The following is a 13,462-nucleotide window of genomic DNA, read 5'->3' as shown; positions in this document are numbered from 1 at the left end:
ACAGCTGAAAAGTAGCTTCTGTTAGGGGGGCTTGAAGTTGCTGTTTGATTTTCTGCTGTGACTTTGTTTCTAAGTCTGTAATGAAGTCCCTGGTGCTTTGCTTTGCTAGAATAAACCTGCTTATTTTCCACTTTTTGAATTTATTTGGTGTGTGCATCTTAGTTCGGGTTAGGCTGGCAGGCACAAGGCATGTTGCTTTTCTGGAAGCAGAGGGTTCACGCAGGGTAGTGTATGTGCAGGCAGGCTTCCAGGGGAACCCGAGAGGGGCCTGGAAACCCCAACGATTGTGTTTTATTTCCTGCCAAGCTTCTCGGGTCGCTGTGAGGACTCATGTCTCCAGGTTCCCAGAAGAAGCCTGCTCTGACGGAGATACATCGGTACACCCTGATAAGGGACAGGCAGCGGAGGGACAGTGTGCTGTTTGAACAACACCCCTGATCCTTACACCACTTCATAAAAGACAGGGGAAGGTGGATTTCTTCCTACTGCTCGCTCCTGTCCTGCAGGACGTGTGGTACACATGGGTTCTTTTAAGAACAGCAGCAAAAGGAACTTGTTCAAAGCATCAAATGGTGCAGAATGGGAACGTCTTGCTCAAGAACTTTATATTCTGTATTGCTGTTGTAGGTTAGGATGGTTGTTCAGCTGGCTTCCTGCTTGGTGTCCCACATCGCTGCTACACCTTAAAGAGGCTGAGGACAAAATGCTAAAATGTAAGTCTGTTTTTAATAAGGTTTATAGATTTAACAAAATTTTCTATCCGTTTCCATAATCAGAAAATGTTTTTAAATACAGCTTCTACATTGCAATGAAATAACCAGGTTTAGAACTATGTTTTCATTGTTCCCTTATTTATGATATTTGCCTGTAGGCTCTGCTTGGAAAGGGATGTCCTATTCCAAACAGTAGTTTCCATAAAATGTACTTTATATTGTATCAGTCGTGTCTAGCAATATCATTTTTTCCCACTCTTTTTTTTTCCAGGTATTACAAGCACATACAATAAACGGTATGTGTATATAGCCAATGGAAATAAAATATGGACGTTGACATTCTCTCCAGACCTCACACGTAAAACTCCACTTGTCCTCCTTCATGGATTTGGAGGAGGTGTCGGAATGTGGGCTCTCAATTTTGAAGAGCTCTGTGAAAACAGGACCGTTCATGCTTTCGACCTCTTGGGATTTGGACGTAGCAGTAGACCCCACTTCGACGCTGATGCTCGGGAAGCAGAAAATCAGTTTGTGGAATCCATAGAACAATGGAGAAAAGAGGTCGGGTTAGAAAAAATGATTTTACTTGGACACAACCTGGGTGGATTCCTGGCTGCTGCTTACTCACTAAAGTACCCATCAAGGTATGTGAAAATAAAGGAATGAAGGAATTCCTTTTCTGCTTTTGACTAGTGATTTTAGCACAGATTTTATTTTTTCAGGCTCTTTATAGATGATCTTTAAGGAAACGACTGTGTTGATTTAAAGGAACTTGATAATGAATTTTAAGCCCCAAGTATTAATTGCACGGTTTGTTTTCAGATGAGTAGAGATAAGTAGTAGGTAGATAAGCAGTAGGTCATAAGTGGTAGGTAAAGGCGTTTTGTTCCGTGTACTTTTCTTTACTTCTTTGTTTTTGTTCAGTACCCCTTGCCATGTTATAAGGCTAAATAGCAAGGATCATATTTATTCATGAATGTTTGAGACATCTCTGTTCAAACCTGTTATTTTAAGACAAAAATAGGCCTATTTCTGTCAACTCTCCCGTTGTTATGGCTAACAGCGAAACTTCTGAATTTAATTTCCCTAGGTAGTTTATGTCTATATGTTAGCAGTCAGACTCGTGCAAGCATGATGATGTAAAAATAGTTTTAGTGGCTGTTTGATTTAAATTATCTCTGTGCCACCTCATATTCCTTCTTTGAAAAATAATCCAGCTGTAGCAGTGCTGTAACTACATCTCATCGTTTTCTGCACCACGTCTTGGTTGACCGCCAATCCATTTTTTTTACCCTAAACTAATAATTTGTCTCTTTTTCAATATAGCCTAGTTATATAGGCCCTGTTGGGCGAGGATCCCACTAGCTGAGGTTGTTCTGTATCAAGAAATGACCTTGCTTTTGTCTAAATAGGAATAGTGGACCCCTGTTAAAAGATGTGAATGTAAGTCCAGATTTCCACATCATATGGGAGATTCTATACTATACAGAACAAATATCTTACTTTATATTAGTATCAATTGATACCATATGCATACCTTACTCTCTCACTTGGAGATTATGGTATAAACCCATACATCTGCTTTTTCCTAAAATGCTTAGTCTCTTTCTCTGTCAACTGGTTGACAGCTGGCACATGCTGCTGGAAGTGAGGTATGAAAGCAGGCTTGTGTCTAAATCCAGAATTGGAATGAATACGGTCCTCTGCTTTAGGGATGTAAACCTCTTATCCATTTGGGTGTAAAGCAACTTCTAGCTGACTGCAGGTAGTTGCTTGTAGGGATCGCTTACAAGTTTCTTACCCCTTCTTCTGAAGTATCTGTAAATGGTGCTGTCCCATCCCAGTGGGATGCGATATTGTTTCTGCCTTCTGCTGTCTTACATTGAAAGTGACATTTCTATGTTTTCATGCTTCACTCTGCTTAAGTTGGGGTCAGTTAATTTGGGGGTGTTTTAGTTTGTGCTCTCGCATTACTAATGTTTCTCTGAAATTAAACTAACACCATCAAGTTATCACACTGACTGATAGGATCTTAGGACAGTGCTGAATCAAGTGATTAAAATAGTACAGCTTTCAAACAGATTATCTTACAATTCATTAGAGGCTTAAGGGATTCTGGATCCATATTGTTATGAAAGTAGATCTGTTTCTCCAACCTTACATGATCCGTTAATTTACTGTGTTGTACTAAATTTGTACGTGGGACATCTGAGATCATTAATTCAAAAAGATTCCCATTTAGAGTATTCCTGCGTGGTCGTGGGGTTATGATTTTCAAATACTGCAGCTTCTGGACTATCACTTTTGGAATGATTTTCATGGCCAGCTTCCCTTTATCACAGCTTATACTTTAGACTTGATTACCAAAAGAAAGAATGCAAAAAAGGAAGGAAAATATTAAGAAACAACACAAGACAAAAAAGCTTACTCTGTTTTTATTTATGTGCATGCTGTGCTATGTTTAAGGGCACGGTTTGTGCACAGAATGTTTAGTTGTCCTGAACAGCCCCTCACGGCTTACACTCCTTAGCCTCTAATCTCCCCTGCTTGGTTTATATAGTTAAATTCTACCCTGTCCTCTGTTACCGTTCTTGTTTGCTGCTGTGTGCAAATACGCTCATGGCTGAGCTGACAGCCAAGAAACATCTTTGTGAGCTTAATCCTTTTCAGCCCCTCATTTCAAGCACAGATTTTTGGTTTCCCAAACGATTATGGTCCAGAAATAGCCTGCAGAATCACTTCTAAAATCGTTTTAGGCACTAAGAACTCTGCTGTGTTAAATACCTAATCTCATGGCTTTGAAAGAGAAGGAAGTCATGAAGAAGAAAGTAAAGTGTTGAAGCCTGCATGCAAAATCACCTTAAATATGCAAAACTGTATTTGAGTCATTTTTCCAGGTATCAGCAGTATCTAGCTCAGTCCTGTCAGAGTGGGTGTTATTATGGGATTAAACAAATGGATGATTCCAATCCATCAAGATGAAATAAGTTTTTTGCTTGAGGGTGACTTGCAGCATGAAGTGATTGATTTGTTACATGTGCTGGAGACTCCTACTGTACCCTCTGTACTGAGATTCCTTTGAGTGATAATTTTATAAATTGTCTCTCAGGCATTGCTTTTATCAACCAAAATCAATAAATTTAGAAAATATCTGCTAATTTTGATCTGCTTCACTCAGATCAAGTTTTACTTTGATAAGTTCCTTTTTCAGATAAATTGCATCCCGTCATAGAACAGAGATCTGAGATGGCTTGGAAAAGAGTGACAGATTTTTAAATGTTTACTTAAATGAAACAAGTGCAATTCCCTTTTTTTCTCTCAAATTAAGCTGCTCCTTCATAAACCAAGTATATGGATTTGGTCATTTTTTAAAACAGAAAAAAGACATTTTTCTCAAATGCGTATGATAGTGGGTATTTATTGAATGCTGAGTTTCTCTCTGTGACATGAGCTTCCAAGCTTCTGGTGTTCCTACATATGATTAGTTGAAATTCATCTTTCTTTAATTAGCATCCAAATGCAAAATCATTGATGGATCAGAAACGTAGTAAGGCCACTATGACAGAAGTGACTAAAACAGATTGCGTCATCCTCAGATAGCAATTTTACGGCTTTCTCAGTCAAAGGAAAGTTACTGTACTCTAAACCTCTGAACCTTTTCTGCCAACAGGGTCAAACACCTTATCTTAGTGGAGCCATGGGGTTTTCCAGAGAGGCCTGACAACGCTGAACACGAAAGACCAATTCCAATCTGGATCAAAGCACTAGGAGCTATACTGAGTCCGTTTAATCCGCTAGCTGGGCTGAGGATAGCAGGACCCTTTGGTGAGTTTTAGCTACTCTTAAAAACTGTTGCAGTTTGCCTTAAGCATAAGCAAGGAGCAGATACCTCATTAAGATATGCTTTGTTGCAAGCCCACATCACCCATAGAGAATATAGCTTGAGGAGAAGGTGGGAGGGCTTGAGGAAAGACAAACTCCTGAGGACAAGAGGGCAAGATCTTTCTGTTAGAAATACTAGTGTGATAATTTATAGCACGTATTGTAGGCTACAGCTACGATGAGACAGGTTATGTGGACATCTGCTGGTGAAGCCTGACAAAGAGGCATTACCGTGAAAAGGTTGTCTAGTTGCCTCCAGTCACAGTCCGTTTAGTTTCCCTTCCAATTGCAGTTTGATTGACAAACAAGATTTCCAATTTTGCTTAATATTAGAATGCAGTCTCTCCTAAGTACATTTGTCTTTTGCTGGAGTTTAAAGAAATTGAAACCGTGTTCTTTTCCATCGGCCATTTTCCTGTTACTCGAGCAATTTTGTGAGCCTCAGCAGTGTCCTGCATTACAGCAGCAGTCTATCATTCATATTTCTATGTCTCTTCAAAAGCACTGATGAGATAAATTCTATAAACCCTAACACTGGGACTAGGTAGAGATGACCAGAATACTGCAGTTTTAGTTGATACGGGCAGTGGGGAGAAGTTCACGGTCAAATCTTAAATTCATCGTATGTATTCCTTCTAGAGGACAAGAGGTAATCTGTTTATTACTCTTTGTGTTACTGGAGTATCTGCTGGGGAGGCTTGGAAAAAGATAGCCTTCAGACCCCTTAGAAGTTATTTATAACTTTCTGTTAACCTCTCCATCATTTTTAGTGTTCAGTCTGAAAGGAACTAGTGGAATTTCTAGGCTTTGTATAAACCACATCTGTTTCTTAAATCTCTTCCTATAGATTGTATATTTTAACATGCTAATATATTCGATTGTTTTCAGAAGGATGACAAAATTAGCTTTTCAAACAAGCAATGTTTTGTACAAACATTTTCTTTTTAAGTAAAATGCTTTCTAATCTGGTTAACAAAACAACTTGAAGCATATTGAGTGATAAGCACTGATTTGATGCATTTTATCCAATAACAAATGTATGCATAAATCAATCCAGCTGGAAGAGTTCAAATCTGAAGTTGTCTCCCATAGCAAGTAAATGCCGTGCAAACTATGCTGTGGAAACAGACCCTGTCTTGTCCAGGTATCCCCAAAGTAGGCTTGCCTGTAGGTTGAAGTTGAGGGCACTGCTTTTCAAAACTTTTCATCAGTTTCCCACTCCAGATGTTCAAAAAGTTTCTCATCATCAATTTACCATGTAACTCTTGACAGGTGAGGTGTAGTTCTTAGAGAAGGGTAGGTTTAAGCAGTGCAGGCATCAAATCCAACCCGCATAAGGCACTGAAGCAAACCCAGGTTTCTTTCTACATAACGCTTGTGCTTGAACTGCTGGGCAGGCATAACTGTGTGATCCTCAGTAGAAGGCCTGTTGCTCTTGTTCAAAGGTAGGAGTTAGACACTTACGTGTGGGCAGGGTTCTTTGGGGTACCACAGCAGCATCACATGGATATTTAATCAAACCTGCAGGCAGATACCTAAACCTGGGAGAGAAGCAGAATTGACAGAGATCTTTTTCTTTGAGTGGTTTCCAGTTAGTTGATTTCCAGAAAAAGCCAGAAGTCTGGCAACTAAAATCTCTATAGAGAAAATACAGGTGGCAGAGCAAATTGCAGAAAGTTTGCAAAACCTTCATCATTTCAGGACTTAAATCTCTGTTTCATAAGCAAATTGTTTTCTCTTTCACTGTATTCATGTTCTAAATTGACTTAAAGCATACATAAGGGCATGTTGCAATAGTCTAACCTCAAGGTTACAAAAGCATAGATTACTGTTACGAGGTCTGCGTAAATAGTGCCAGGCCTTTGGCCTGCAACAGGTGGACAGAAGTGACATCATCGTGATTGCACTAATTAACAACAGTATTTTCATTTTATAAACTCAAGTAGTAATTGGTGAGCCTCTGTCTTCAGAGGTGAATAATATCCTCAGACTGAGATTGGCTTTTTATGAGGCTTTTGTCCCAAAGATCCACCTGGTCAGTTAGAAGAGGGTAAATTTCTTAAGGAAGTGATTCAGTATAGGAGCTTAACTTTAAAAAGCCCAAACTGCCCCTTGAAAGGACCTGCCTCTTTTCTGTAGCTGCTAAGAAAGCATGTGGGTAATAGCTTTCCTAATTTAAATCTCTTAATTTATAGAATCACAGAATAGTAGAATCATTTAGGTTGGAAAAGACCCTTATGATCAGTAAGCTCTCAACCATCCACCTAATACTGGCAAGTCCACTGCTAATGTCTTGTACTCGTGTCAAGATTTCTATACCCGTTTTTCAGCATGGACTTCTTTCACGTAAACACTAGTTAGGTGAACTAACTTCAGAAGAAAACTGTTGTATAAATAGGAGGAGTACAAACTTGCATCTAAAGAAGAAAAACAGCCCAGCTTTTTCAGCAGTGCCTTCTGATTCTGAAAGGCCGGATGCTATTGGCACACCCAGTCCTGCCAGAGCAAGAAGGAAAGCATTACTACTATCGTGCAAGACTAAATTTTTGGCAAAATGGTATCTGCTTAGTCCTTTCACTGGTTCCCTTTGCTTGTTTCTTTTATATTTGCAGTGGCCCTTCACAAACATTCCCCGTATTCAGTAGGGATTATATTGTCCCTCTTCTGGTACAATGTAAAATCTTTCAGAATTATTATGTATAGCTCCTGTTTGCTGTTGTGTTTTCCTAAGACTTGTAAGTGGTATAACAAAGCATTGTTTTAGAAGTCATCAAAGTTAGCCGTGAGTTTCATGGGAGCATGTTTGGAGGGTTTTAATGAAAAGTGTTAGGCAGTCTGATGAAGTTGTCTCTACTAACATTTTTCTAATTTTCTGTTTTGACAGGACTAAGCCTTGTTCAGCGTTTAAGACCAGATTTCAAACGAAAATACGCATCAATGTTTGATGATAACACAGTGACTGAATATATCTATCACTGCAATGTACAGTCACCCAGGTGAGCGTGAGTTTCCTAGTGTATGTTTTGAAGTCAGTCTTTCGTTTACTGATGGCCTGCTGCTCCCTCCAATGGTCATGGCAACAGTGTGCATGTGTTTTTTGTTTTGTTTTTATTATCATAATGTTTGTTGTATTAATTAAAAAATAGCATTGCACTTTTTATGAATTTCAGAAACTAGATGTAGAAGCTATCCTAATTTGTTATTTCTTTTAAATTACCTGTGTCTTAATTCTGAGATGTTGGGCACTTATTTTTAATCCCAAAGTTGTTATAGTGGTTTAAATTGTAAAGATTTTCTTAAAAATAAATAAATTTGGTATCTTATTCTTTTGAATGTTATCACTCAGCACTATATATATATATAAAAGGCTGTTGAAAACTGCTTGAAAATCTATGTTTCTTAATAGTCAAAAATCCCATCCTCATGCACTCTTTTGTCTATATTACCAAAAGGCACAGATACTCCAATTCCTAGGTAGGTATGGGGAAAGGAGAAGAGAAAAAGCAAATACATTGGAAATTTAATTACTCTTACCCTTTTTGAATGGCTTGAAGTGGTGAAACAGCTTTCAAGAACATGACTATTCCTTACGGATGGGCAAAAAGGCCGATGCTGCAACGGATTCCACAAATGGATCAAGACATTCCTATCACTGTAGTCTACGGAGCACGTTCGTGTATAGATGGCAATTCTGGCAGCACTATCCAGTCTCTGAGACCAAATTCATATGTGAAGACAATTGTAAGTTCAATTTCTAAGCAGTTGTTTAGTTTGTTGTGTGGATTTGTTTAAATCATATCTATGAATTTTTTCTACCAATTGTGGAAATGAGGTCCCTTTGATTTAAAGACCAGGGTAATAACTTCAGATTTCTTTAACGAAGAGACAGAAAACAAGTGCTAGCGTGTCAAAGACAGTGTCAAAGAAAATCCAGACAAAAGAGTGTTTCCCAGAGGAAGAAATAAACTTACTGTAGCACTGGAAACTGAATGATATCTTTGAACAAGGTCACTTCTCTGCTTTACAATTTAATTTTTTTTCTGTAGTGTGCTAATACACATAATTTTTGTGGTCAGTGGTAAGCACCTGGGGATTTGCCTGTTTATTTTAAAGTAAACTTGTGCATTGTCAGATCTGTCAGACGTGATAATTAAATATACATGCATGTATGTTACAATGCTATGAGGTGATATAACGTTCTTGTGTGTCAGCTGCCTTCTTACTGATGTCTCGTCCTAACTGGGCAGTAATATTCATGTGATGCTGATAGTATATTTTGACAAGTCATTGAAATAAGTTTTTATCATCTTGATATAGCTGACATCAGAGCTGGAACTTGGAGAAAAGACATTGTTACTGAACTGCTTACACATGTTAAAGAGCACAAATACAAGTCATAAATGCAGATGTCCAGATCTGAAAGTATCACACTGCTGCTTAACACAAGAGTTAAATTACAACAAAAAATCACTACTAAGAAGCACACAACAGCCTACACCCCCTGACACAGAGTCCCTCCCCAGCTTTCTTGTAGGCCCCGTTTAGGTACTGGAAGGCCTCTATAAGCTCTCCCCGGAGCCTTCTCTTCTCTAGGCTGAACAAACCCAACTCCCTCAGCCTGTCTTCAGAGGAGAGGAGCTCCAGTCCTCTGAGCGTCCTTGTGGACTCTGGGCTTGCTCCAACAGGCCAACAGGTCCATGTCCTTCTTGTGCTGGGGGCTCCAGACCTGAAGACAGTACTCCAAGTGAAGGAAATTTAGATATAATTAAAGCATCATGCTTCAATTTAAAGACTTAAGAGGGAGTGTTTTGATGGGGGAAGGGGGGAAATAGATTTAAATACAAATTAATCTTGGATTGACTGTAGAATTAAAATAATCAAGTACCTTTGCTGTGCAGGACAGCTATGGCTTTCTTCATACCAGTTTTGTCAGAGAATGATAAATTATAGAAATGCAGTAACCACCATGTGCGTGGTTACTTAAGCCCATAATGTTTTTTACATAGTTAAAGTGGAATGATATAGGCCAGAACTTTGTTAGGTTTTTTTCCCCATATGTTGCATCATTTGGATTTGACTTTCCCCTGTTTAACTCAGTAATAGTTAATCATGAGGACTAAAATCTGCTTCTAGAAGGCTAGAAAATCGTCAGCAATTTAAGTCTCTGAGTTGTTAATCATTTATCCTAGTACCTTCTTTAGTCTTTTCCATATAATTTTCATAATATGGGAATACAAATGATTAGATGTTATCATACAAACACTTAAAGAACTAAAGAATTACATTGCAGAATTGTTTGAGCAGAGAATGAAAGGGATGAACGTTAATCAGAGGTTTGATACGTTCTTCTGTTTTGCAGTTATTTGCATTTACCTGAATCTTTTTTCAACAAGGTGTGCAATTGAAAAAGTAATGTTTTTGTCCTTTCTTCCTGTTTAGCAAAGTTCATTCAACAGGTGAAACAAACCTTCAGTTTGCCGTATATTTACAGTCTTTTTTAGGTTGTATGATACCACCTCCTGGCAGCAATTTTGCCTGCTTCATTAACACACACTGGGTGCAATAGATCAGTTTCAGTTTGGAAACTTTTCCTTTCAAGTAATAGTGGTTTTGTTTTTGTGGTGATACTATTCAGCTATCCCCATATTTATTTATTTGTTTATTATGTTATTTTATATTTATACTTATATAAATATATTCATATAAATATATTTATATTATATTCTATTATATTCTTGTCCTTTTGACCTGTTTGTTCACCTTTGTCCTCTAGGCTATCCTTGGTGCGGGTCATTACGTGTATGCTGATCAGCCTGAAGACTTCAATCAGAGAGTGAAAGATATCTGTGATTCCGTGGACTGACCGTCTTCTGTTCTTCAGAAATTCATACCGTAGATAACATTTAATAGCAATACTTCCTAGGAAATTATTAAAGAATGCGGAGCTAATGGAACAGGCTCTGTTTGCACACTGTTTCTTCTAAGAAGCCATTTGCACACTTAAACCACTTAGTGCCTTTTTGGGGGATGGGGAATTTTGAAGCAAACTTTGTACAGCTTTGTTTGAGGTTTGGTTTTAGATCGTTGGCCTGCCGTACATGAAATTACTTACACCTTTTTAAACTGGAATTTTCTTCGAAAATGTAATTGAATTTTGTTCGTGTGTTGAACTCTATAAAGATGCTGAATTCTCCATTAATACAGAAATCTATACCGATATAGACGTAACACATAAAATGTGATTTTGTTTCTTCATAAACATTCATATTTTCTAGTTTATGTTTCATAGCAAGAATATGAAATTGCTTATATGTTTTATTTATGGAATCCAGAACTCCATATACAATATTTTAACAGGGTTGTTTTTTTAATTGAAGTGATAACAGCTTATGAAGCTGATTCTAGGAGAGAGACAGGGCCAAAATAATGAGCAGTCTTTATCACTGAAAAATGTGTTACTTTGTAAGGAATCAGGGTTCAATATTAGGAAATCTTTCTTCTGTTGGGTTTTACTTCTGTTTATCTCAAGGCATATTTTTCCATGTGTGCAACTTTTATAGAAGCTTCAGTTTGTAAGAGTCAGTGATGACACCAATGCTCATGCTTCCATAAATATTTTGATACGTAGATTTCAGTGATTTGAAGTACAGAAAATGGCTTGTTAGTTATTCTGTCTATTTTTAACTCTTTATGATCATTGCAAGATTTGTTACTTGCCTAAACCTAACAATTGTAGAGAAGTTGGCAAGAAGATTTTGATTAAGGCTAGGGAATGCTCATCTGGATAGTGAGCACAATTCCCTTTTCCTTTAGATAGAACTTCTAGTCTGCTTTCTAGTAAATTTGGGGTGGGGTGTGGGGTGGGTGCAGAGGGATATTTTCTAATTGGCAACTACAGCAGGTTAGTGTATTTTAGTTAGCATGCAACCTCCTTATAGGAAGGATTATTACTGGAACAAACAATACCACTGTAACAAATCGTAGCTGTATGTTTTGGAGATTCTTTATATAGTTATATATTTTGTGTATTTTGAAATTTGAGATAATCCAGCCTCTGCATCTCTTTGAAAATGTAGTTTGATATTAATTCTTTACCAGCTTAGTAAATTAAATTAAGCAAAATACTTTGTCACTTTAAAGCCAAATTATGTGGTGGTTTGTTTTTTAACAAAGAGTTTACATGGAACTATTGATCTGCTTTTGAATGTTAAATTGACTACTGAAGAATTCCTGATACTTTTGTGCACAGAGAATTGAATTAATGATAGCACCGTCTTAAGGCTTGAGTGGAATTCTGTGCATTTTTGCTCACATTAATTGTGGCACACATTGATGATAAAGAAGGCAAAGATACCTAAAATCTTCAGGAAATGCTCAGGTTATGTTCCCAGATGAACATAATCTCTCTTTCTGAAGGAGATATATATCCATATGGTGCTATGTAAACATCAAACAGTCTTTGTACTGCCTTGACTGCTAGCACTTGATGTCTAACAAGCTAATGATTTTAATTAAATTATTGAATTAAATTACTTTTTCACTTTAGAAGATGCCAGATTTTTAAACAAAATTCTATGTTATTTGCTAAATTCTTGAGTTCAAATGGAAAATCAGAATAACAATTTATTTAATATAAGCTATAAATTATCAATCATGCCACCATTTAGGTGGATTCCTTTGGTATGTATTTTTTTCACCCTTTTCGATGTCTAATTTGTATTTATCAACTTAAACAGCTGTTCTAATTGTCTATAAAGGCCTGATGGAAAATACATTTTGCATGTCTTCCAAATAATAAAAGGTGAAGCAAGATATTGGCATTTTCAGATAGCACTTAATGATGGGAATTCTAGATTCCACATCAAGAGATGGAAGTAGGGATGAAAATTGCACATTGAATGTGAATATTCTTTTAAATATCCCTTGCTTTTTCAGCTCATTGTACTAGTAAGACTTACTTGTTGCTTAAGTTTTGCACAATAAAAAAATAAAAACACCTCTAAAATTTTGTGTTTGGTTAATGGTAAGATAGGATGTTGTTTTTGTAAAAATGTGTAATTAAGCTCTGGAGTTCAAGGGTAATTAATGAGTTAAGTTGAACCATCCAAAATACATTTAAAATATAGTAAAGCTTTCTCTTCATGTGTCTCGATGTTCTTAGGGTTTCTTATATTTAACTGAAGAGGTAAGTACTGGCGTACAAGTGGCTGCACGTTCAAAATACTGATCATATACATAAAGAAAATGTTTGTTGGTTATCTTCCAGGAAGTATTAGATACCCCTGTGACAGTCAAGGTGGAATTTTTGAATATCCTATTGTATGCAGCGTAACCTAATAAAGTTACTGTAACAAGCATCATAAAAGGTGCTGAACAGAAAGTGATGCATGTGATGAAAAGACTTGGAAGCTAGACCATTGAATTACTGCCTGGTAATAAGCTTGGCTTCTCCAGACACTCTGATTCAGTGTGATGACCAGTTTCTTAAATGTTCTGCGGAGAATACCGTCAACTGGTGGTGCTATTTTTATTAGAGTGCTGTAAAATAAGACAAGAATCACTGGCGTAAGCACGCCCAAAGATCTGTCCTGTTCCAGCATCACAATGAAGACAGCTTTGTGTCAGAGGCCAGGGCATAACAAAAAGAATCCAAAATATTAATAAAAATCCAAGATTAACTAAGTTTCCAGGACATGCTCTTCCTAACGTTGTTGTGATAAAAATTTATTAAAGTAACTTAGTGATATTTTGTTTGCATGGTTCATCTTGTTACTTATTGAACCCTGCCAGATTAGATTTTAGTTCTAGAAAAACTGATCTTCAGAGAAGTAATTTATTGATAAGGCTCAATAGTAAAGCATTCACCA

The 13,462-nt window shown here is 37.2% G+C and overlaps 1 protein-coding gene across 1 annotated transcript in view; it reads left to right on the top strand.

The window, feature by feature from the left end:
• Positions 1-12,600, top strand: part of ABHD5 (abhydrolase domain containing 5, lysophosphatidic acid acyltransferase) — a 29,224-nt gene extending 16,624 nt beyond the window's left edge. The window contains exons 2-7 of the mRNA XM_080578312.1: positions 628-713; positions 985-1,357; positions 4,384-4,538; positions 7,480-7,591; positions 8,150-8,336; positions 10,369-12,600. Of these exons, the coding sequence (XP_080434438.1) occupies positions 628-713; positions 985-1,357; positions 4,384-4,538; positions 7,480-7,591; positions 8,150-8,336; positions 10,369-10,458 (1,003 nt within the window). The 3' untranslated portion in view covers positions 10,459-12,600. The remainder of the gene's footprint in view (positions 1-627; positions 714-984; positions 1,358-4,383; positions 4,539-7,479; positions 7,592-8,149; positions 8,337-10,368) is intronic.
• Positions 12,601-13,462: the final 862 nt, after the last annotated feature.

This window comes from Anser brachyrhynchus, assembly GCF_964034855.1.
Source record: "Anser brachyrhynchus genome assembly, chromosome: 2".
Lineage (NCBI taxonomy): Eukaryota > Metazoa > Chordata > Aves > Anseriformes > Anatidae > Anser > Anser brachyrhynchus.
This window is presented reverse-complemented; position numbering and strand designations above follow the sequence as displayed.